The sequence below is a fragment of the Clytia hemisphaerica genome, unplaced genomic scaffold (assembly GCF_902728285.1).
Source record: "Clytia hemisphaerica strain Z4C2 unplaced genomic scaffold, Clytia hemisphaerica genome assembly, whole genome shotgun sequence".
Lineage (NCBI taxonomy): Eukaryota > Metazoa > Cnidaria > Hydrozoa > Leptothecata > Clytiidae > Clytia > Clytia hemisphaerica.
This window is the reverse complement of record NW_027104237.1, coordinates 417,383-441,254: the sequence shown is the minus strand read 5'-3', so window position 1 is coordinate 441,254 and position 23,872 is coordinate 417,383. Positions and strand designations below refer to the sequence as shown.

General features: G+C 34.6%; 2 protein-coding genes and 2 long non-coding RNA genes across 5 annotated transcripts; 1 reads left to right on the top strand and 3 right to left on the bottom strand.

The window, feature by feature from the left end:
• Positions 1–4,379: 4,379 nt before the first annotated feature.
• Positions 4,380–8,281, bottom strand: LOC136816072 (uncharacterized). Its single transcript, XM_067072505.1, has 5 exons — positions 8,251–8,281; positions 6,872–7,429; positions 6,201–6,293; positions 5,582–5,742; positions 4,380–4,667 (listed from the first exon to the last, which is right to left on the bottom strand). The coding sequence occupies exons 1-5, from the start codon at positions 8,279–8,281 to the stop codon at positions 4,380–4,382; spliced, it is 1,131 nt and encodes a 376-aa protein (XP_066928606.1).
• A 5,239-nt stretch (positions 8,282–13,520) lies between these two features.
• On the bottom strand, positions 13,521–20,438 carry LOC136816057 (uncharacterized). 2 transcript variants are annotated; one of them, XR_010847795.1, is made up of 3 exons: positions 20,345–20,438; positions 14,006–14,241; positions 13,521–13,722 (listed from the first exon to the last, which is right to left on the bottom strand). It is a non-coding gene; the product is annotated as an uncharacterized lncRNA (long non-coding RNA). The 2 variants fall into 2 exon arrangements; XR_010847794.1 differs by having other exon boundaries at positions 13,521–13,668.
• On the top strand, positions 16,630–17,646 carry LOC136816056 (uncharacterized). Its single transcript, XR_010847793.1, has 3 exons — positions 16,630–16,688; positions 17,030–17,114; positions 17,338–17,646. It is a non-coding gene; the product is annotated as an uncharacterized lncRNA (long non-coding RNA).
• A 698-nt stretch (positions 20,439–21,136) lies between the features above and the next one.
• LOC136816055 (transmembrane protein 121B-like) lies at positions 21,137–22,990 on the bottom strand. Its single transcript, XM_067072488.1, has one exon. It carries the CDS (start codon positions 22,900–22,902, stop codon positions 21,940–21,942), a length of 963 nt encoding a protein of 320 aa, XP_066928589.1. The 5' UTR covers positions 22,903–22,990; the 3' UTR covers positions 21,137–21,939.
• Between the last annotated feature and the right edge of the window lie 882 nt (positions 22,991–23,872).

Below are 23,872 nucleotides of genomic sequence, written 5' to 3'. Positions count from 1 at the left end.
CAATTTGAGGATTTAACAATGACCTTGTGATAGGTTGGAATTCTTCCATTTCCCCAACGGCAAGACCCCGTGCATTCAATTTTGAAACTAATTCCTGGTGTTTGATATTTCAACTAACTTTCTTGTAAAATATTTCTATCACGCTTTTTGACTGTTAACAGAAAAAATTTAAACCTTCTTGTACTCGGATTGTTCTTGAATCTTTCCACGACCTTGTTTGGAAATTTTAATTGTCGACCTAAGGGTTAGTTATAATTCTTCGTAATGTCGACCTAATGTCCATTTACTTCGAAATATTTTTGTCGAGTTTAATGCAACATTTCGATCATTCCGATTCGTAAATGCCAATTGAATTGTAGACCCAATATTGATTTATAAATCATTGTGACGACCTAAAGTTGTTTTTGCATTGAATATTCAACCTAATGTTCCAAATAATCTTTTTGTCGGCTTTGAGTTGCACTTGAAAAATTTGTCGACCTAAAGTTGTGTATGCATTATACATAACTAAAATTGTAGACCTAATGTTCATTTAGTTAGAAATGTTATTGTCAAAGGTTATGAGTCACGTTTCAAAGTTTCCCTTTTTTTAAATGCCGAGAGCTAATTAGAAACCTGCGTATTGACTCAAAATTTCCAATTTCTAATGTTACAAGTTTAGATTGACCAGATTGTTGATTCACAAATTTATGTGTCAACATAAAGTTGGTTATGGAAAGACAGCATTGTCTACCTAATGTTCATTTTGTAAAAGCTCTCACCTAAAGCTACATTTTACTCAGAATTTCTTAGATGCAAAATATGTTGACCTAATGTTCACTTTGAAAAACCATATTTGTCGACCTAATGCAATTAGTTTGAAAATTTTCTGTGTCGACCTAATGTTGTAATTCCAAATACTTTAATCTTTTTAGCTAGGTTAGCTTTTTTTTCCACGATACGCGGAAACATAGTTCGATTTCAGTAATTTGAGCACTTTTGTTTAATTTTGACTAAAGGGCGATCATTTTTAAAATGTCGACTTTAACCCGATCTAATATCTATTTTTTACGCAAGGTCGACACTTGTTGAATACAAATCGTTAAGTCGACATTTTTTCTTCAATTGCTAATTCCTCAAAAAGCTAGGCTTGACAGAAAATTTTGATAGTTCAAAAGCCTTAACTATATCAAATCCTGTTGCTATGTGCCGTTATTTTTCCAAAGTAATTGTGTCGACTTAAGGTATGAAGATAAACATTGTCGACTTATCGTAGATTAAGTGTATATTAAAATTTAATATGTTATTTTCAAGTGTCTGTCAAATTTCTGTGGACTTTTCAAGACTGAGGGTCGTTTTTTAAGCCTAAATATGTTGAAATTCCCCCAATTTTTCATAATCAAACACAATATGGCCAAATTGGCCATTAAGAGGTATTTTTGGCAATATATTGCTAAATAAGAAAAACTGCTCAAAAAAGCATAAATTTGGAAAAATACATGAAATATTTCAAATTAGCTGAATAGGGTGGGAATTAGGTTGGGATTTCAGGACAATTTTGAGGTTAATTTTTTTTCTGCATAAAAATTGATTCCCTTAACCCTATTAACCCAAAGCTTTTTGGATTTTTGTATCCCCATAGGTCCGGTGTGACATAATTGAATAATAACCTAAAAATTAATTACTAAGAAAAGTGTGAATTATGACGTCGTCAAATTGTGACGTCATGAATTGTAAAATAGCCCTAACTCTATAAGTACATGTCGAATCTTTGTCAAATTTGGACCAAAGATGCATCTTAATGATGTTTAAGTTTCCAAATAAAAATTTTATTTTCTGACGTTATCAAATATTTCGATAATCTTTTTTTTCAAAAAGTTGCATTTTAGTTAGATGCATCTTTGGTTCAAATTTGGGAAGATTGGATATGTATTTTTAATATTATAGCGATTATACGATTCATGACGTCAACAAATTTGATCAAAATTATGCCGTCATGATTACAATTTCTTTAATTATGGATTTTCTGGGTGATATTTAATTAATTCACAAACTGATTCATAAACTTCAATGTATAGAGGTACTTTGAAGTCTTAAGTGGATCTCTGAATCTGGCTGCTATTGGTCGCAAAAACTTAGGGTAAACTGTTAGGTTTTTGAGACTTGCCCTAAGTGTATAATTACAATAATCACGCAGCTTGAGAAAAAAACTAATCTGTCTGTGTAACCTTTAAGCTTACTTGGTTGGTTGCTTACTTACTTGGGTGCTTACTATTAAAATTTGAACGATTTCGGTAACAGCGGCAATTGGTATCGGTATCGGTATGGGGTACAGCATCTCCAAAGGAAAAAGTAATTGTCACTCGAGCTCCTCAATCTAAAGGGCTTTAAAAGATATATGACCACCATCAAGAGTCGCCCATATTTTACATCAATATGGGAATTTTTTTCTTCACTTTTATCTTTTGAAAAAGAGCAAATAATGCTCGCAACATCTATCGTTTTCGAAATATAAACGTAGATAAACTCGTTATCTGGCACTTAGGTGCAGAAATTCTAATCCGACATGCTAAAGCTCTGAAGGTCTGGAAAATTTTCAACAACTGAAAGATTAAGAGATTACGGAATTTTGCAAGTACCATGCCTCGTTTTAGGGGATTGGCGGGTCTAACCGAAATATGTTTAAGTTTACGAGCAAGGGAAGTTGAACGCAACTGGGGGTGTTCCCACATCAAAGACCGACTATCAATCAACAAAATTTGCTCCCTCCTTTGGGCTTTAGCGTGGGCGGCTGACGTGGGCGGCTGACATAAGTTAGATAAGTAAACTCGACAACAAACAAAAAATGAACGGACATACCAAAGATTGACTTTCCTTTCCAGTATATATAAAGTCACAGTGACTTTCAATCTAACACGCTAGAAATTATTAAGTAACCATGCCACCATGCAACCTCATACTCATTTAGCAAAAAACTTTCCAGTACACAGCTTTTCATTAAAAAATGATTACTCATCAGAGATTGTTTTGAAAAACAAAAATTTATGTCAAAGCACAAAACAAAAGCACAATGGGCAACGCCTGTTAAAAAAATGCTTCCAATTATTCCGCCTTGTTGATTTGCTATAGATTTTGATAAATGAATACATATAAAAGCTATTGTATGCTAAAAAGTCACGTCAATAAAAAAACAAATAAGGGTCGTGGCAAAAATATCTTGCAACCAACTGTGACCTTATTCAAAAGAATTTCTTAATTATCATTTTCTTTGAGTTTATAATAGATCTAATCACCCAATATCCAATCAAGAGACGAATTTTTCATGCTAGCATTGCCTCGATAGTAGACGATCCTATCATTCCAAAACTCTACCGCCACGTCAAGCTATTCTTAATTGCAAGTAATCCTTTTAAGTGTTCAATTAAAAGTCTCCAGAAGTGAGGAATAAATGCCTATTAATGATTGAAAAAAAGATAAAGATAATTTTCTTCTCGTTGATTAACTCGTGAGTACTCCATGCGAATGCCAATAGATTTATGCACTTTTTACTCAATTAGGGGACGACTTTTTTAATAAGAACTAGCATGAAATACAGATACAGCCTCAGCTGTTCACATTTGACTGATATTTTTAAGTTTAGAGTTCCTGATATGTCGATAAACATTCTTGCTATCTGCAAACTGAATATCTAAAATTGGCCAGGATGAGATATACTTAAGTATTTTGGATATCTAAGGAGCAGGTTGTCCTAAATGTGTTCTAAAGTACCATTCCAAAATTTAAGCCAAATATTCTTATGGAAAGGATGCGCAATCAGTCGGTGGGAAGCAACTAAATTAATTTCCATGTGAGACAAACTCAAAAACAAAATGATTTATAATTTGATAACAGTATAGAAGACCTTTGTAAACCCTGGACAAAGCTATATTCAACATCTTTGATGGGCAACCTCAAAGAAGTCAGTGTCTAGCGTCAAACGGCGCTAGATCACAAGTGTTCAAGGAAAAGTAGATCTCGATGTAATACACAGCTATTGGGTAGTGCTACAATAGGGTATCAATTTCTAAAAAGTCCACTTAAAAGATTTGGTCTCGAGGAACTCCATGGTTTATATATTAAGATCAGTGGACAAACTGGAAAAAAAAATTATATCAAGATGTTCCCTAGTTCGATTTGACGTCAACAACATCACTGAAATTGTTCTTTTGCAACGGAATGCCATCTTCAATGCAATGTCTTCCTGGAACATTTTTAAATTCCACAGCCTCTGTTTCAATATTAGAGGCTTCCTTTTCAGTATTTAAGACGTCACTTTCAGTTCTCTCTTCTACAACAAGTCGTGATTGTTTCTGATTGACATGAGTCCAGGAGTTTGGAAGAGCTAGCTTCAGCCTCTCTACTTAAAGCATAACTATGCTTAAAGTTGGAATACTATTCGGGAATTCCTCCAATGCAGTGTTATCTTTTCTCTCTTGTGACGTCATCTGAGCACGTGATACGTTTGGGGAATTTGTAGAAGGAGTTCTATGTACTTGACGATTCGAAACTCGTTCAATGTTCAGGATTCGATTTCTAGCTCGAAGATACGCTGAATAACCGGCAATTTTGAGAGCTGGACCTAAACGGATACCTTTGAATTCCATCAGCGCTTCGCGTGTTAACAAAAGAAACGATTTTCCATCGATTTCCTGCAGTGACAGAGAAAATTATGTATTCAAACTTCTTCCCCAATTCTAAGCTGGTAAAATTTCTAATTCTATAAAGTATCATTTTAGCATCAGCATGGTATAATGGACAGGTCCTAGATAGAAATTCAAAAGAGAAAAAAGGACCAACCATTTGGGGTAAACTGAGGAGTTGTTTGTATTTTAGCGCCCCCTTCTCACAAATCCACTGGAAACACCTCTCACTGGAAAAATTGTCAAAAATATTGCCCCCAGTAAAAAATTATCCTCCAATTTTTGTCCCCACTGAAAATGATCAAATAGACCAATCCTCGTTGCAAAATATGACGCTTTTTCCCCATTCCCACTAAATTCTCTGACTTAAAAACAAAAGAATTGAAATACTCAACCATAAAAATATGGGAATATCAATCCCTATCGAGTTTCAGTCCGCTGTTTTTATCCCCACTGGCTAAAAAAAACCTACCGGGTCTGTGAGAAGGGGGTGTATTTTAGCGTTCCCTCTTTTTGGATATTTTCCTCCAATTTTTATAAGTAAAAACGGCAAAGTGTGCCCTCTGCAACTCCATGCTACTGACCAAGAGTGGATACTTTCATCGGATTAATTTTCGCGAGATTAAATTTCGCGATTTCACGAATTTTTGCCATTTTCGCGAAATTAAAACTCGCGAACACGCGTGAGATTCCTGATTCACGAAATTAAATCCACCACAAAACTTTTAAGATTGTATTCTTGGCGGAGAAACTAGTTCCAAGTCTCCATTTATGGCAAAAAATGGCTATTTTCAGCTGTTTTCTGGCTTAAATCCAGAAAATTTCGCGATTTTCTTAGCTCGCGAAATTTAATCTGGCGAAATTTAATCCGGTTAAAGTTTAACTCACAAATTATCGTTCTCGAAAAAGAAAGACTTAATCACCTCGTCTTTCAGAATGTCGGCAAAAGAAGCACAATCCGTGACCGAGAGGAATTTGAACAATTCACCGGACGTCCAGTGTCCCGGGTTTTCCGGCCATTCCGGACATTTGGATAGATGTTCATCGATGTAACTTTGTAGCTGGTTCTGAATTTGCTGTTGCTCTACGAATCAAACGAAAAAAAAATATATAAATTACAAACTGTTCATGAAAATTCCAGGGAAATATCGAGAAATATAAAAAGACAATAATAACTACTCGGTTCCCGTAGTCGCAAACGCCGGTTGAGCTTACACATCGAAGCCCTTGGGACTTATATTTAAATAGAGAGATTATGTATCGGAGATATTCTACGGCTACGGTTGCGGGCATACGGGTCGTCACCAAATGCGACATGTCGTTGTCTACTTTGGACTGTACGGGAAAAACACCAAAACGCCGTATAAGCAAAGTCGACATAATGTCGTACGTCAAATATCGAACTTGTTTACAACCGCCATTACTTGCCTTACTGGTCATCTCCCTCGCCGCTACTAACCGTAGAAGTAGAGAATTTCAGATACATAACCTCGCTAATGATGTTTGTTGAGGTGGAATAGAATCTACAATACATTGACTTACTTTTATAGAACGCATCTTTCAGGACACGGTTAGCCAAGGTGATAGGATTAGTGTTGTCTGCTGGTCGGAAACTTTTGTGCAGGAGTTTGCTCGCTGAAAACAGAAATAAATTAATAACCAATGTTCCATCCTTAACATTAACAAATGAACCCATATTTTACTATTCTAAGATTAGTAGCACACCCCGTCCGTGGGCAAACATTTGTTCAAATAGCTTTGTTTAAGGATATTTTTAATGACAAAGATGACATAACTAGATAGGCCTGTAGCAGCCGGGAGGACAGCAATCTCATTTTAAGATTTCCTTGACTAGAGAATAATCTAGATGCTTTCATTTGGAAATTTTTGGGTAATCTGTTCATGTCTCCATATTTCCCCTTTTGCCCCATTAATTAATGCTCCTATAGGTCCACACCTAGACCTCCAGGCAAAACAAGACCATAAAATATGAGCGATCCCAAATGACGTCATTGCCATTACAATGGGCTGATCAGTGGTCGAAGCAAGGTTGTTCTCTGAGACGTCTTGCCGTCTTTTGGAGAATTATGCAGATCTTTGAGACGGAAAAGCCTCTTTAAATAATTCACTGAGACGGAAGAACAATGAACAATGGCTAATATGAAAATGCTTCCACGGGCCCTGAAAACAGACAAAAGATTCATGAAACTCACACGAGGGCGGTCGACCACGTTTCTTCTTGTGCACTGGTACCAAGTCGTTGTTTTGCAAATGATTCTCGTGGCTTATTTGTTGAAAGGTTCGTTTATTATTCTCGTTCTCTTTTTCCTCAACTTTTCCTTCTCTTTTAATGACGTTATCATCCATACAATCTATTTTGATAGGCTTATCACCTATCACGTGATCATTTCTTAGCTGTTCATTGGCTGCTGGATGTCGGACATTCGATGATGATGACGTCATTTGTGGACTTTGTACTGTGTTTTGAGACGTCCCTTGAATGCGAACCGTAGTGAAAGCACCATCTATTTTGTTGCTAGGCATAACTAAGACATTCTTGTTGCCTTGCAACAGTTGGTGTGGTAATCCGATCGGTTTCCCATTTTTGATTGGCGGATTACCGGGATACAACATAACCGGTTGTCGGTGATTGGATGATTGACTGTGGACGGGCACGTAGAGTAATTTGTTGTTCGTGTTCGTCGTCTGGATGGGAATATACGTCATCGTCATGGTAACGGCCGTTGTCGTCGGAATTGATGACGAAGATCCTGCAATATGAGAAAAGTACTCTTAGCTTAGGTTGGAATAAGCGGAAAAATGATTCTTTAAATATCCAAAGATGGCAAGGTTTTCATGAAAAAGTTTAGTCATTTTTGTGCTCTCTGTGCTGTTTCTACTTTTTTAGTTTTCGCAAATCAATTCCAAGAATAAAAATTGGAAGGGAATATTATTCAAAATTAAATAATAGTTATTCCGTAGTTATTAGTTATCAATTTTCAATTGTTATCAATAATTAATAAACATTTTGAAGGGTGCATGTCACTAGTCCGACACTTTTTATTCCGACAGTAAAATAGTCCGAATCTATAAAATAAATTTACAATTTAGAAGTCTTTTTTTCCGATATCACTTTTGTCCGAAAACGAAAGATTTTAGAGTGTCGAATGTTGAATAAGGGTTTTTCACTGAGATAATATTAATAAAAGTTCATTTTGGCGGCATTTTGACATAATTAGAAATAAAGGACCAATCAAATTTGCGTAAAAATAATTTATTACAAAAAGAATGCACTGTCTTTAAGTGTTCCTTTTTGCATGTTCAGAATTATGCTATAAGGGTTGTAAATTACAAACTTTAATTCCAGCCCCCACCCCCGTCAAAAAAAAGAGGGATCGTAAAAACAGCTAAATCCAATTTCTTGACTCTTGAAAGCATAATCCTAATAAGCTTCCCAAAATTTAAGAAAAGTCGGGTTTAGGAGCCCAACCTCAAAGTCGGAACGTGGTTGCTTATAAAAGACGTGTCTCCTCTTCAGCGATTTATATGTTTTTTTTTGACTCGTTGTCGGACAAAATTGTTGTCGGAATACTGACGCATTCGTCAAATCCAACGTCGGACATTTCTACTGTCGGACTAGAAAGTGTCGGACTAGTGACGACCTCCCATTTTGAAACTTTGTCCATTTTATAAATCTTTTTAATTTTTGATAATGTTTATCTTTTGTAAGCATGTCGGAAATGCCTCCGAGCTTTTTACGAGAATAATAAATTTACTACTCATTAAAAAAAAACCTAATTAAAAATGTGCTGAAATAATTTTCGATCGTATAATGTTGTGCAAAATCCCGGGGGGGGGGGGGGCACTGGCTTTGCGGACTGACGGTATGTGCGGGCCGAAAATCTTCCCCCAAATTTTCAATCCTTTTCGTGCAAAAAATGGTCAAAATTCTAGCATTTTTGAGCAAAATATCTCGATTTTTCAAGAATTTTCTGAAATTTCTACCCTTACATTGCATCTTTAGTTTTTCCGACCCTTACAGTGCATTTTAAACATCTTGGAAAAGGTACCCTTAGGGCCCGCACATACCCGTCGGTCATTTTGCCCAGCTGCCCCCCCCCCCCCGGGTGCAAAATGATTGCGTGTATTAAGATTCAGAAAAATTCAAATGTTACCGAATGTTAACGCAGATTTTTGGAGTGTGATAAATTGCGTGGGTTGCGTGCCTTCGTAGGTCGGAAAAAAATTCGCGGGTCCAATTCGTAAAAAATAAACCCGTAATTTGAGCCCTAAGTTGGTGAAAGGAATTGGAAGAAATCTTTTTTTTCAATTGCATGAAATAAGTTTAATAGTAAAAATTGCATTATCTTTGAAAACAAAAATATTTTCTCTCTTTATAGCTAGGATTTCGTAATAAATCTTTTGAATAGAGCCCAAGTTTCTGTTCTATTGTATCAAATTTAAAGCGTAAATTGTATTATTTTTATAAAAAGATTAATATTTTGACACCTTATGGCTCGTGTCTTGTCGTGTATGTCATTTCCGTAAAATTTCTTCTTTTGTTAATTTTTAACTAAAGTAAATTCCTTCAACCTCGTGAAAGATGCTTTCTTGATTTTGATCAAATAAATTTAGTTTTATTTAATTTTCATAGAGCTAAAATGATTCTTTTGCTTGATGGCGCTAATGATAAAATAATTGGCTTTATATCAACGGAAGACGAAGAAAATAGTTTAGAAAATATAGACAAAATAATCTAATCGATGAGCATGGTATTTAAAATTTTTATTTCTTGCTTTTCGGTGAGAAAATATTATTGTCCCAAAAAAATTAAATAAGCTCAAACACATCGCAAAAAATTCTGAAAAAAGTGTATTTGAGAAGCAAATAGTGATTGAAATAACACCAAACCAATCAAAGTTAAAGTCAATTTCCAATGAAAACGCTACTAACAACGAACTATCTGTTCCCACCGAAAAGTCCACACCGATTAGAAAATGTACAAAATCTGCACCTATTACCGTTCAAGATTCTTTTGCCTTCGCGACTCCAACAACTGAAAACTCGTCTCAACAATATCAGCAAAAAAAGCTCTGACTTATGTCGGCAAGTCGAGTTATGATACTCGATTGGATGACTCAGAAACAAACCCATTAAAACTAAAACCATTTTCCTTTAGCGAAATCGAGCAGGCAACAGGCAACTGGTCTATTTGAGAAAGAAAGAATGGAATATCATAATATTATAATGACAAAAATCGAGAGAGACTTCCAAATGGTTGGATGGGGGATCTGGTCGCAAACTGGTGTAATCGATACTGCTTGGACTCTCAGAAAAACTATTTTGCTACAATATGAAGGGGAAAGAAAATTACAAAAGATAGCTGAAACTGATAGTACGGGTTTTGGTGAAAATGATAAAAGCAAGCTTAAAGGATTAGAGAAAAAAAAAAACTATCGGAAGGATTAGATAAATTAAATAAATCTAAATTTTTCGTTGACAAAGAATATCAAAACTTTTGTAAAAAGATAAATAAAAATCCTAAAAAAACGCATACCCTTAGAAGAGGGAATCACTCCTATTTTTTCTAATCTGAAAACTATGCAAGCAAATCTTTGTAAAAACCTTGACGCTGTTGAAGATTTCTACGATATGCTGGAAAAAAGAGAGGCTAAAGATTCCAATCAGTACGAAATACGAGAAGAAGATATGACTGTTTCTGACGACGATGTCCCCCCGATGATATGCATATTTTAATTGACAGAGTTCGTTTAGAATATGACGAGTTGGAAAACTAACATAATTTTTTGTATACACACTTCTTTTTAAGAACAATAAAAAAAAAAAGAAAAAAAAATGAGGCTGGTATTGTTTTTTTTTCGAGCATGTTTTCGAATATTTTTATGACTAAGCTAATTAGTATCTTTTGATTTCGAAAATTTAAGAACATCTTAAGAGCGTGCCTAGGCTGAAATTAAGAAAAGAATTTCTGCTGCAAGGGCGGATTTTCAACCCTTTAATAAAAGGTGTCCCAAGCACACAATATTATTTCAGCATTGTTTCAACGTCCGAATAGCGTTCTCGTTATGCTTGGGTATTAAAATGAAATTCCGGGGGTTATTAGGGCTATATAGAAACAATGCATTCTTTTGTTATTTGGACTCGTATATATAAGAGCATCAATAAGAACATCTAAGGCTTAAAGTGGTTGAAAAAATGAGAACATCCAACTTTAACAGTAACCAAAATGTGGTTTGGTTTGGTTTGGTGTGCTCTAATAAAAACAAAAGCGTGTATTGTGAAAGATATTTTTCATAACGTTTCATAGCCTCAAGTCTTTTAGACTATCGAATATCCCTGTCCTTGTATAGGTTTTACTCTCTTCACTGCGAGCTTCACTGTAGGTTTAAATATTTTCTCTCCAGAAGTAAAAAGCTCGAAGCTCGAGTCTTTGGCCTTCAAATTTGAGGTTCATTTATTTATACCATGAACATGTTTATACACTTTTCGAATTAATTTTATATTGTATATTATATTTATTTATAGATGTGAATATAACAAAACGTTAATCAACATTAGTTTCAACAATGGATGAATACAAAGACAATGACGTGTAAGTGAATTAAAAACTCAAATAATTTTTTAACATCAAGCGAACTCAATAAGAATTTCAGCAAAATATAGTTCCTTTAAGCTGGGAGCAAACCGTCAAACATTGTTCTTCAAACATCGTGACGTTTCATGCTTGAAATCGTTGTTGGATGGTTTGCGGGGTCAAAATTCGTATCATTTCAACAACAAAATCTCCAAAAATGTTTGAAACAATGTTTGAGCAAGTTCATAATTTCTTCAAACATATGAAGTCGTTCTATTGACGTTTTCCATTCCAAACCAAAACTGACGTTATAAAAGAAGACATTGCTAAAAAAATGTTTGAAGAGTCCGCGCAAACTATCAAACATAAAAACCTCAAATGTTTGAAGAATGTTTGACGGGTTGCTCCCAGCTTTAACTCGGCCCCCTGACCTTGATCGCTCATCTGAGATAAGAAGATTCTTATCCATATCATTCACGGGATTATTGGCAATTCATTTTTTGGCGCCTTCTTTTCTTATTCATAATATGCACCATTGCAATGTCTTCCACGGACCCAATGGGCTTTTCCAGAAAAAAACCGTGCACCCCCTGTTGAGGAGGTCCAACCTTTTGTGACCTACCCCCTTGAAATTCCAGGCAATTTTAGGATCATACCCCTCTGGAATTCCGAATTTTTACAAATTTTCAATCATTACACCCTTGGAATTCCGTTTATTTTTGACGGATTTTTGTCTACCCTTATGGAATTCCACTGCATTTCAAACCTTACCCCCTTGGAACAGAAATGGACCTCCTCAACAGGGGGTGCACGATTTTTTTCTGGAAAAGCCCAATAACTGATTGGTTGAAAGTGACGTATTGACTAATTTTAAGTCGCATGGAACCAACCAGCTATTGGGTCCGTGATGTATTGTCAGAAGACATTGCAGTAGTGCACATCATGAATCGATACACTTTAAAATTTTGAAAGACTTTGTTACTTCTACTGATTTCCGTTATTCATTTTTAGAATAAACAAACTTTTGAAGTACTTTGACTTGATATTCAACGTAAATAGAAGTGTATCGGTCCTTTGTATATCCATTTTTCCTGTTTTAAAAGTACTTAATTTAAAGATGGATTTCAGTTTCAAATTTAAGGCCCAAAGATTTGAAACGGATTTGACTCAATCAATGTTTAGAGGTAAATTCAAGGCAAAGGGTCGTTATTCTCTTTATGCACTGGAAGAAGTTTAGTTTTAATCGTACGCCTTTACAAAATCAGTATATTTTGAGTTCGTTTTAAAGGGTGGGAGAAGCCTAAATAAACCTAGGGTTTCTTATTTTGAATTTCTCTTTATCATCAAGAAGCTGTTTGAATCTCTTTGTTACGAAGTCAAAGTGATTCTTGTACTCTGATGGGCTGGGAATTAGTCTACAAATAACCATTTGACCAGTGCACTGCTCCAGAGAGAATTAAATCCAAATCAACAGCAAATCAGCATGCGTAATTCGTACAAAGCTTTTTTTCTCGTACAAACAAAGTCCACTGATTTTCGTGGTTTTCATTCGCCAGCTTATAGTTTATATTTTAAACACAGTTAGGTTACACTAACAACCCATGCAAAAGCGGCGCATTTTACTCGCAGTTATTATTGACTAACAAATACGTATTAGAAAAGCAAGTTTGTTTGGAACATAAAGCGTTTTAGATAAGAAGTTGTCCGCTTGATAAGTAAATTAAAAACTAACAGTTAATAGCAAAACAGTTTGAAGAATTTTTAGGATTATAAAAGGCAGGCCGAGGTAACGATTCCAATATTCCGTCCGACAGAGAGAAATTAAAAGCGTTCACCCCGGCCTTGAGGGAAGAAGTTAGTTCACAGGGGAAAGTGTAAGTTCATATGTAAAATTAAAGGTGCTCGATTTCAATTTGCTCTTTACCATTGAATGACTAACACCTTGTTAAGGTATTAAAAGGTGACAGAAAGTGTGAGTCTTCATAGCTCAAACACGCACGAGGAATGTAAACTCGTTCGAATTATGGAAATTTCAAGATAATGGAGTATAGTTTATACGGCGTTGTTAACTGAAGGGACTAGAAAACTTTTTTCGAGTTAAGGAGACATTTGGCAGTTAAAGAGACTCTACTTTGTTTTACTTTTTAGAAACCAAGAAAAGAAGAACAACAAATAGAAAAAGGAAACAAAGAGAAATTGACAAACCTCGTTGGTCCTGAAGAATGGCGTTATCTCCTTTACTGCACCACCACCAGAATTATCACCACTACCGCCATCAACAACACGAGAATATTTTCATTCCACATCCGCCAACACATTCTAACACAACCAATAACAATAACAATCTATGTCAAATTGTCATCTCACCACCACAGTCGCCTCTGAGTGCAACAACAGCCGGCAAGGTTGAGCATACTGATATACGAAAAACACTTTTAAAAGACAGTTTGAGACGACGTTCAGCTGAGTCTGAATGTATAAATAGTAAAGGAGGCCTTTCCAAGGGTAAAGAGAATCGAAGTCCCTTTTTAACTGGAAGTCATGAGAATCTACATCGGCCATGCACAGCTAGTTGTCTGTCTGTTGAGCCAAATTTCCGAGATCGTTCTAATTCATCTCCAAGTAATATATATAAACCGGTCAGTCATACCGAATTACGGAAATCGAAAAGCAACGGAAGCATCCCGGACGAGCATAAAGATGAGAAAAATGATCCAGAATATTGGAAAACATTACGTCATCGTTTGCTTACCTGTCAACCAGCGTCCATTGTCACTAGCTCAGATGTCGACGAAATTCCACAGCTCCAGGCTAATGCCACGTTGGATAAGCGTCATATAAGACGGGCCAGGTCATGGTCTAATCTTTCGACTTGGAAAACATCAACAACAGACTTGAAACAACCAAGAAGGCAATCTTCAGCTCGGTTGAGTAGTAGTAAAAAATCTCAGCAACGTGTAAAATACAGACCAGAAGATTTCCTTTTACCTGAAATTGAACAAAAACATGAAGAGAATCATGAGGTTCATAGCAGTCCGCATTTTAGACAAACAATGTGTCAAGTATTGAAACATAACAACTGAAATTGGAATGGCAATTTTTTGAGAATAAAAACAGTATTATACTTAATAAATATTTTTTGAGAGACACTTAGAGCGATATACGTCGTTATGACGTTCAAAATCGCAAGAAAGATACAAAAACATCCTATGTATAAGAAATTGAATATTGACACCAGAAATTTCTAAACTTCAACCTCAAAAAATCCATCGTGCCACCACGTGCCACCAAAAGATTTTAATACTACAGTTGAGCTATGAGACACACGTCTAACATATGTCAATCTTAGCTCTTCTCGGAAAAATATAAGAACAACTTTCCCAACTAAAATGTCGTGTCATTATAAGCATTTTGTTTGATTTTACTCGTCTGATGATGTTTTGCTCACACCAGATTTAATAAATGTACATGTTTTTTATAAGCATTGCACTTGTAAGCATATCTAGGCTCAGATATGGGGAAAAATTAAGCATATAGCAAGCCTATGAAAAATGTTTTTTCCTGATTGTGGCTTTTTTTTGGCTGGAATTTTAAAACTTTTCAGAATTTCCCTAAATTTTTGCTTTGGATATAAGCATCCCTCAAGCATTTTCCTAGCTTTATTAGGCTTTCGAACTAAGCATCTCTGAGCCTGTTTTCGGATTTTTATATGCTTATAAAAAAACATGTATCCGCTTTGTATTCTAGCTTGTTTTCAAACTTTTGGCCAGCAGAAGTAAAATAGTTAGAGAATTTTTTAGAAATTATAGAGTATATCATTTTTCAAAATCTTTTCTGAAACAGTGGAAAGATAACAGTTTCACTCTCCACCGTTTCATTCGATGTTTATCCAGAGTCTCTATGATAAATCCATGGTTCAAACAATAGATATTCAATTCCGATGGTAACTAAAATTACTTTGAAAACGAACGTTGTATTCATTAATAATGATAAAGACCAATATTATTGATTTAAAAATACCCAGTCCCTTTGCAAGGGCTATCTCAGACCAAAACATACCATACTTGTTTTTCTTTTCAAAATTAAATCTCGGTTCCTAAAGGTTTTGTTTTTAAATAAGATTGATATCGTTTGCTTGCTCATCACTTTTAACTCACAAGCTTTTTCACATTGGATTAACACGGATGTGGAGCAAGATTGGTCAGAAAGAGGAAAAGAAAAACATCGTTTTGTTTATATCAGCACAATATAACAATAGAAAGACACTGTCCTGATATGAAATATGTGTCTGATATGAAACAGGTATAACAACTTTAAAGCACCAAAGATCTGTAAGTCAATTTTCATTATAAGTCATTCCCTAATAAATAGCAGCAGATATACATGGGAGAGTTACAAGAAAAAAAGGTCAATGGGTGCGGAAATATTGTGGAACCACTTTCTAGGAGATTCAAGTCAAACATCGTCTTTTAGGTAAGGTCGTAACCCCACCCACTAAAGTAAGAAAATCCTGTCACAAAATGTTATTTCGATTTTCATTTTAACGGATGTTGGATCGACATTAACAATATTTTTATCAGGGATATATAGGAAAAAGTGGCAAAGAAATTGAGTAAGAAAGAAGGAAAAATGCATTATATCGACCTTTGACTCGTATGAAGCAAAAAGGGAACACAAAAAGACCATTAAAATAATATGGTACATAGTGTTTGTTCAAAAAACTTTTTTCTAGGTAGAGCGATCAGTATAAAAAGGCCAATGCCGGTAGACATCAGGGGCGGTGCGACACCCCTGCAAAACATGCACTCGCAGGGTATGCTCCAGAGTCTTTTTTGTCGCAGCTTGTTTTTAGCCTACCCGGAGTTTTTCCGGATCATTAGTTAGTGTCATTAGATTTATTTTACTGACTTAAAGTCCGCGGTAAATATAAGAAAACTGTTTATCAAGTCGCGTTACAGGAAGCGTGAATTCGAGTCTGTATTTTAGATTTTGTGTACAAAAGCGATTTTGCAGAAAGACCTGGATGAGGTCAAAATGCAGGGTTTGCCCGGGATTTGATGGCTGTTAGTGTCAAAACGTTAAAAGTCAAGACTCGTCAAATGGCTTTAGATGCTTGGAGCAAATTTCCTGAATCACTATATATAGCTGAATCTTTTTTGCAGCGTATCCTAAAAATCCTACATACGCCCCTGGACATAGCTGCACATCGCTTGCTTTAATTTCAACCTTAAGTACGTGTAAATAACATTTGCTAGTGCTTTTAAGTGTGGTTATTCAAGCTATAATAGGCAAAGTGCGACATTCTATCATCATGGCTAGATTTGTTCTATCAATATCTTTGGTGGTTCTTCTATTTGGTATAACTCTCGGAGAACAGATTCGTCCGACTCCAGTGATCCACAGATGCCCTACAGCAAAGCAGAAGTGGAGATATTGTAAGATAACCTTTCAGTATTTGCCAATCACGTGAATGTAGCACAAGAACCACAGGCGGCTTTTTGCTGTTGAAGACTCTACCGACTGTTTATTTGCTATCCGCAACTACATCGAGGTTTTTGTGATACATGATATACTGTTCTACTGTTCTTTGGTGGATAACTTTCACGACATTTGCAAATTCTTTCCACTTTTACGCGATTTTTGCCAGAGGACATTGATTGGTAAAATTTAGTCTACACAAAAGTTTTAAATCTAAAATAGGGACTCTCCTAAGGCTTCAGACGGTTAAGTTTTGAATAACTTTTAATTGTATAGCTTTTTGTGCACATGTTTGTAGGTGGCGGAGAGAGATATGATCGAGTTGCAGAATTTTGTTGTGATGGTGTGAAACTGGCAAAAGAACCTTTCAAACGGTGCTGTGGGTGAGTTAATGTTTGTAAGAATCATTTTCTTTACCCAGCTGGCACACAACGTTGTTTCAACGTTCATCTAACGTTATATGGACGTTGTGAACGTTAGATAAACGTTGAAACAACGTTGTGTGCCAGCTGGGTTAGCTTTTAGAATTAAACCACTAATTCGCAATATCAAGATGTTTGTTTTTAATGTTTCATTACGATATATTTCGAATTATTACAATTTCAGAAAGCGTCTTTATGATATCGAATCAGAGCGTTGTCGAAATGGTTTCGTCTTGATCAAGGAAAAGAGGTGCAGAGGACGAACCTACGATCCTAAGGATAGTTTTTGCCACCGATGCCAAGTGTTCTCCCATAATGAGTTTGTGTATTGCGATGGCAGCCTTTATCCTAAGACATCCCGAAAACAAATTTAAAGATCCCTTATGATACCTTCGAAATTCATTTACCATCGTATCAATCAATACCAAGTCACGTGACGTTGTATGGATGAATTATTTTGTTTGCAAAATAAATTATTATGAAAATTTAAAAATTATTCATAAGACAAGTATTGTGTTAGTAAAACTTTCTGTATCCAAGAATTTATAATTTCTTATGGAGTATATTTCAAATCTTTTAAGATTTGCATGTAATAAGATTATAAGATTTCTGAAATTACTTATCAAATTTTGTCCCGGTGGGGGTGGGGCACTCGATTAGAAAACGACCATACGTGCGGCCTAAAATTAGGCCTTTGAAGTCAGACCCTTACAGTGCAAAGAAAATTTAGCCAAATTTGAGTAAATTTGTGCAAAAAAACTTCCCTTACGGTGCATTTTCTTTAAGATATTTGACCGTTTTTAGGCACGATATGGTCAAATTTTACTCCTTAGAGTGTACTTTTCTCATCTTTGCTCATTTTGACCCTTACTGTGCATTTTGGTAAGCTTGGAGAAGGGACCCTTAAGGGCCGCACGTACGGTAGGTCGTTTAACTTGAGTGGCCCCCCTCCACGGAATTTATCCCTTGTAAAGAAGATATTTAATTAAATAAAGAAACATAAACCAGAAACATCTGAATACCATTTTTAATAAATAAGCGTTGAATTAAGAGAAAAGAAATTAACAGCCATATTTTGGAATTCGTAGATAACAATCTCAAACTACAAACACACACACCCACACATTTAAGAGAAATCAGTGAAATTGATACTTACGAATTTCTGTGCTTTTTCCAAATTGTTGAAAGATTGTTCTCAAACTGAATAAAGCTCCTCTATTTATTCTTAAAACATGACCAGCCAGCTGGCACACATCGTTGTTTCAACGTTTATCTAACGTTCACAGCGTCCATTTAACGTTAGATGAACATTGAAACAACGTTGTGTGCCAGCTGGGCAGCCATTATTAGAAATTTTCCTTTATTAAAACACCATTATTTTGATTTTTACCTGAAAGAAAACGTAAAGATTTATAGCAGGTATGTATTTGTAATACATAGTCTGCACCCCCTAGTCTGTTCTGTCGATTGGATTTACTTTCCGTTACTATAGGTTGGACTTAGAAATTTTTAGATCTCAGTGGAGGACAAGATTGGGTGGGACCTTTTCTTTTCAGGTGATTTACTAAATACAAACATTTAAAGATCAATTTCATCTCGTTAATTTTTCAAAAAAAAAGGAATTTGTCCAACAGTATTGTTTGAATAAAAATAAAAACATTTTAATGGAACCTTAAGCCACCCTTTGCACACAATGTAAAATATTTAACCATGCTGGGCAGGTTGCTGTCTCGCTGGGGCCAGGTATTACAGGGTTGCCACTATTTTGTTTTGATCAAAATTTAGGAGGAATTAGTAGATTTTAGGTGATTTTCAACTATTTTTTTAGGAGAAACCGAAAATTACGGGGGGAAAATTTAGGAGTTTTGAGGAGATTTTCACACTTTTTAAAAGAATTTTAGGATTTTTGAGGAGAAAATTCTGCAAAATTTTCATAACTTCCAATGTTTTTAAAGACCTTTAAGCATAGTAAAAAGCTTTTGTTAACAATCATGTATGCCATGAATAGGATCATTTTTAGCAATGAAAATTTGATAATCAGAGTAAATTGGATTTTTGAAAACATGGTAAAATATTTTTTAGGAGATTTTAGGAGAAAGTATTCAAAATTTCAATTTCCTAAGGAGATTTTAGGAGACTTTTCAAAATTTAGGAGAATTTAGGATTTTTAGGAGGCGTGGCAACCCTGAACGGGAACACTAAAAATAGAACCTTTAACCAAATAATTAATAATTTTGGACTTGGACTCGGAGTTGAGTAAATTTTCTTTTTTCTCCAATTTATATTAACTCATTTTGAGATTCTTGATTTTTTAAACGGTCCCGAGAAAATTAAAATCGGACGGTCTCTAATAATTACTTAGAAAATTTTAGTGCATGCGTTCTTAAAATAAAATCCCTGTAAATTGAGGAAGCGGTATGCTAAGACTTCGCGAAAATTAATTTTGTCTCCATATAATGACTGAGATTTTAGTGCTGATTACAATGTGACCGGGAAAAAGAGGAACAATATTTATAATAAAGAGTTGACACAATATCTGTTTCAAACTCAGAGTTTCATGGTGCTCAGGCACCAATCTTTTCACTGATGATTGGTGCCTGAGCACCATGAAACTCCGAGTTTGATACAGAGATTGTGTCAACTCTTTATTATAGTAACGCTCTATTTACTTATTGAGCATTCTACGAGGAGAAGATAAAAACCCTCTAATATTGTTTATTTATAGAAATTAAGATTCTCACGATTTATATAGGTTTCTTTGACCTACTTTAATCGGATTAACCTTCGCAAATTTTTGCTATTTCCGCGAAACGTGTGAGATTCCTGACCCGCGAAATTAAATTCACCACAAAATTTTTAAAATCGCATTTTCGGCGGAGAAACCAGTCCAAAGTCTACATTTGTGGCAAAAATAGCTATTTTCAGCTGTTTGTTCAGGCTTATTCGCGAAATTAAATCCACTCGAAATTATTCAAAACTCTGACTCGCGAAATTAAATCCAGAAAGTTTCGCGATTTTTTTCGCTTGCAAAATTTGATCTCGCGAAATCTAATCCGATTGAAATAACGTTTTTCAAAAACCCATTGAGTACCTGATTGAATATAGTGATTTCACTAAAATTTCAATAATTTAAACACAAGTGATGTAATAAGCTTTGAGTATTGATCAAAAATCATAAAAAAATGACAAACCGTCTGACTACTCCATTACCAAAATCTCCATTCACTTTCAAAAGCAGCAAAGGGACATTTTATACCAGCAAATTACATTCCATAGTTTTTTTCACCTATGAAATTAAACAGAAGTTATGTGAAGATCCTAGGTTAGTATAAAACAAAGAACCCCCCTATACTACGTTTTTATTGGCACTCGCACAGAAAAGAAAAAAATAATTGGGTGAAGAGAAAAACTTTTTTTTGCTTTGCGCGGTGGCGATCTTTTTTTTGCGTGACATGTTTTTCGGGGCACGTGGAAATTTTTTGCCACCTGTTGCTATCTACAGACCGTTGCCGAAATCAGGCCTAGGATACTGTATCTAGGAGTTGATAAATGCTATTGACTTGAGATTTTGACAAGTGTTAGGTATTGACAATACAAACTTGCAGCCAGAATTTCAGCAAAATCGGAGGAGTGGTTATGCTGAAAGTGATTAACTTGAAATTTTGCACATGACTTAGATGGTCCCAAGATGCTTCCCCTAGTAAAAAATTAGGAAGATGCTCGAAGTTTGTTTACTTGATATTAATTTATTAATTTTAAACCCTAGAATTAGTTTGAAAACCCTTACTGTACATTTGAATTATAATCCAAGTTTTTCTCAACGCTGAAAGGGTCAAAAGAGTATGAAAAAATAAAGAAAATTAGCTTTTATAACGTGATCGATTTTAACTAATACAAAATTCTTTTTTTTTAAACTTTTAAGAAAATTATAAACGCAATATAGTATTTGGCATATTAAAAAAAAACTGAATAATAAAATGATTAAATCGCTATAATACAAATAAATCGTGAAAATTTCGTTTTATATCATACAGTTTGTAGTGAATTTAATGTGAGTAAATCTTCGCGTTGTCAAAAAAAGAGTCTGAAAACTAGACATAACAAACAAAGGCTTGAAATAAAAATGCATAATGAAAGGTACAATTTTAACATCAATTAGCATTTTCAAAGAATAACAATTGGTCTGGTAACGCAAACGAAAATGTTGTATTTTGATCACGTGATCAAAACACACGTGTAATCTGTATTGTTTTTAAACTATCCATAGTAATCCATTATGTCTAGGTAGATCATTTTAAAAAAATATATATATTCTCCACCCCCTGAACGAATTTTTTCTGGAAGAGCCCTATGTAATAGAAATTAAAAAAATTTGAAATGTGAGATCAATAAACAAAACACAATTCTATAAAATTCTTTAAAAAAATCCTCTCTTTTCAATACAAGAGAGTTGTCAATGTTTCAATAATGTCCATAATCATGTCATAAGATCTGACAATGTCAAGAATAACATAAGATGTTATTTGTTGATATCTATAATTTCAACCAATCAATTCCACATTAAATAACTATTAAGCATATTCAACTTAGAATCACTATTGATTGAATATATCACTGTCGAAACTATTTCAAAATAAGATCAAGTGTTTTGTTAAATCCAAAATTCGTATAACCAATGTAATTTAAAAGGAAATTTTGAAAACCATCAAAATTCCATAACAAAAATTAACGAAGCCCTTAATAAACAAGGCCAAGAGTTGTATCATTCCCTGGAAAAACATCAATTTCACAATTCCTGATTTAGAGGAGTTCGTTCCATAGCAGTACAACTTGCAAAATGTTTATCATAAAATTCTCGTTCATACCACAACCCACATTTAGGACACTGCTTTGGTCTTTCCTCTGTAAAATAACGTATAATTTCTCCTAATCCCAAACAAATGCACATTACATTTTTCATGATAAGGACAGACACGTCAGCGTTATACTGATGCCATAATATAGAACGAATCAATAAATTTGGTATGTTTACAAGGAAAACGAAGCACCCCTCATAAAAGATTTTGAACGGTAGCGATCCAACCTGTCCATCAAATCTGTTCACTTTAATCTCCATTAATGCTAATGATGGAAGAAAAATATTGATGCAAGCAAATGCGAGGGTAGCATCTAAAATTGGTCGAGGGTATAATCGTTGGTCTTCTTTTTCGAATAAAAACTCAAGCAAATCAATGCTGTCAAACAAATCTAAGGTTACAGACCCAACCATTGATGCTAAGAAATATTTCCTAGTTGCAACTTGTTTAGCATCATGTAAAGCATACACCAAAAGCATGAATATCAATGGCGTACAGGATGTAGCAATTTTACAAAAATTGGGACCCAATATATTTTTCTCCAACAAATTCGAGACATCTCTGCGATATAGAATGATAAGGCGAGGTACCAGACATAATGCATATACAATCCAAACAATATACGCATACTTGATTTCATCTGGAAATTTAGTTAAATCTACTCCATCCACCAAGTCTTGGGTTTCTTTTGCTTTTTCTTTTTTACGGTAAGCTCTCCATACAACAACCAATAAAATAGTCCATGACAAAATCAAGAGACCATCAACTATACTCCATAACCACCATAAAGAATTATGGAACAATACCATGTAGCCATTAAACATTAATCCCTGGAATAACACCATCCCAACGCATACCACTTTGGCAAGAATTTCAACACTATAATTCACCATTATTGTTTCAGAAGCTCCTTTTGTGTCTTATTTATACAGATTTATGTATTGACAATTTTAATTTTTTGTCTGTCTATTGCTCATGCTGAAAAATTAAAACAATATTTAAATAATATAACAATATGTTGTAGAAACCTCTTGATGACCATACCATGTGTGCTAGAAGAAAATAGCTTTTTAAGCAAAATTATTATTTCTGTAACATGACTAGCCATCAGTATTTCATTAGCTCCATTGAAGACAACACCCTGTATACATAACATCTTGTCATGAAAAACCAATTTTCTCTATAATAATAGACGTCTCTGAAGTTTTTTTTTGCAGAGTTTTGTTTTCCCAAGCAAATTTAACTCTCAAAGGATTTTTCATTAAAAAGCAACAACTTTTTGCCTCTTTCATTCAAAAGACAAATAGTAGAACCTCCTTGTTTAAAATCATTAAAACATATGTCCAAAAATTAATTGCAAAATAAAGTAAGAACAGCATAACTCAAAACACATTTTATCAGTCATTAAGTAAATTGATACACAGTGTAGGAATAAACTATGTTCTTTTTTTCCCAAAGTCCTACAATTTTGGATTAATCATATAAAACAGTGCCATCAGAAAAGATTTAAGATTATTGTTTTTAGAAAAAATATGTTTTTCATTCATTTAGCTATGTATCATATATTTTATATTTTCTAAGGGGTAGGAGAATCAAAATAACTTGGGTGCCAATTTTTTTCGGACACTTTGGTGTGATTTTCGGACAAATATGACAGTCTCAGGCAAAAATTATTAATAAATTATTAAAATTAATGGCAATTTTAGCTTGAGGAAATAGAGACTTGTTGTATATTTAACGCTCTCAAAAAATTAAGATTAGTGATATATTGCGAGTATAGGTGATTTCAGTATCTAACTCGAGATATTGAGCTTCCAAAAGTGTAAAAACTGGACAAAACAGCTGTTTCTAGCTGAAAACACT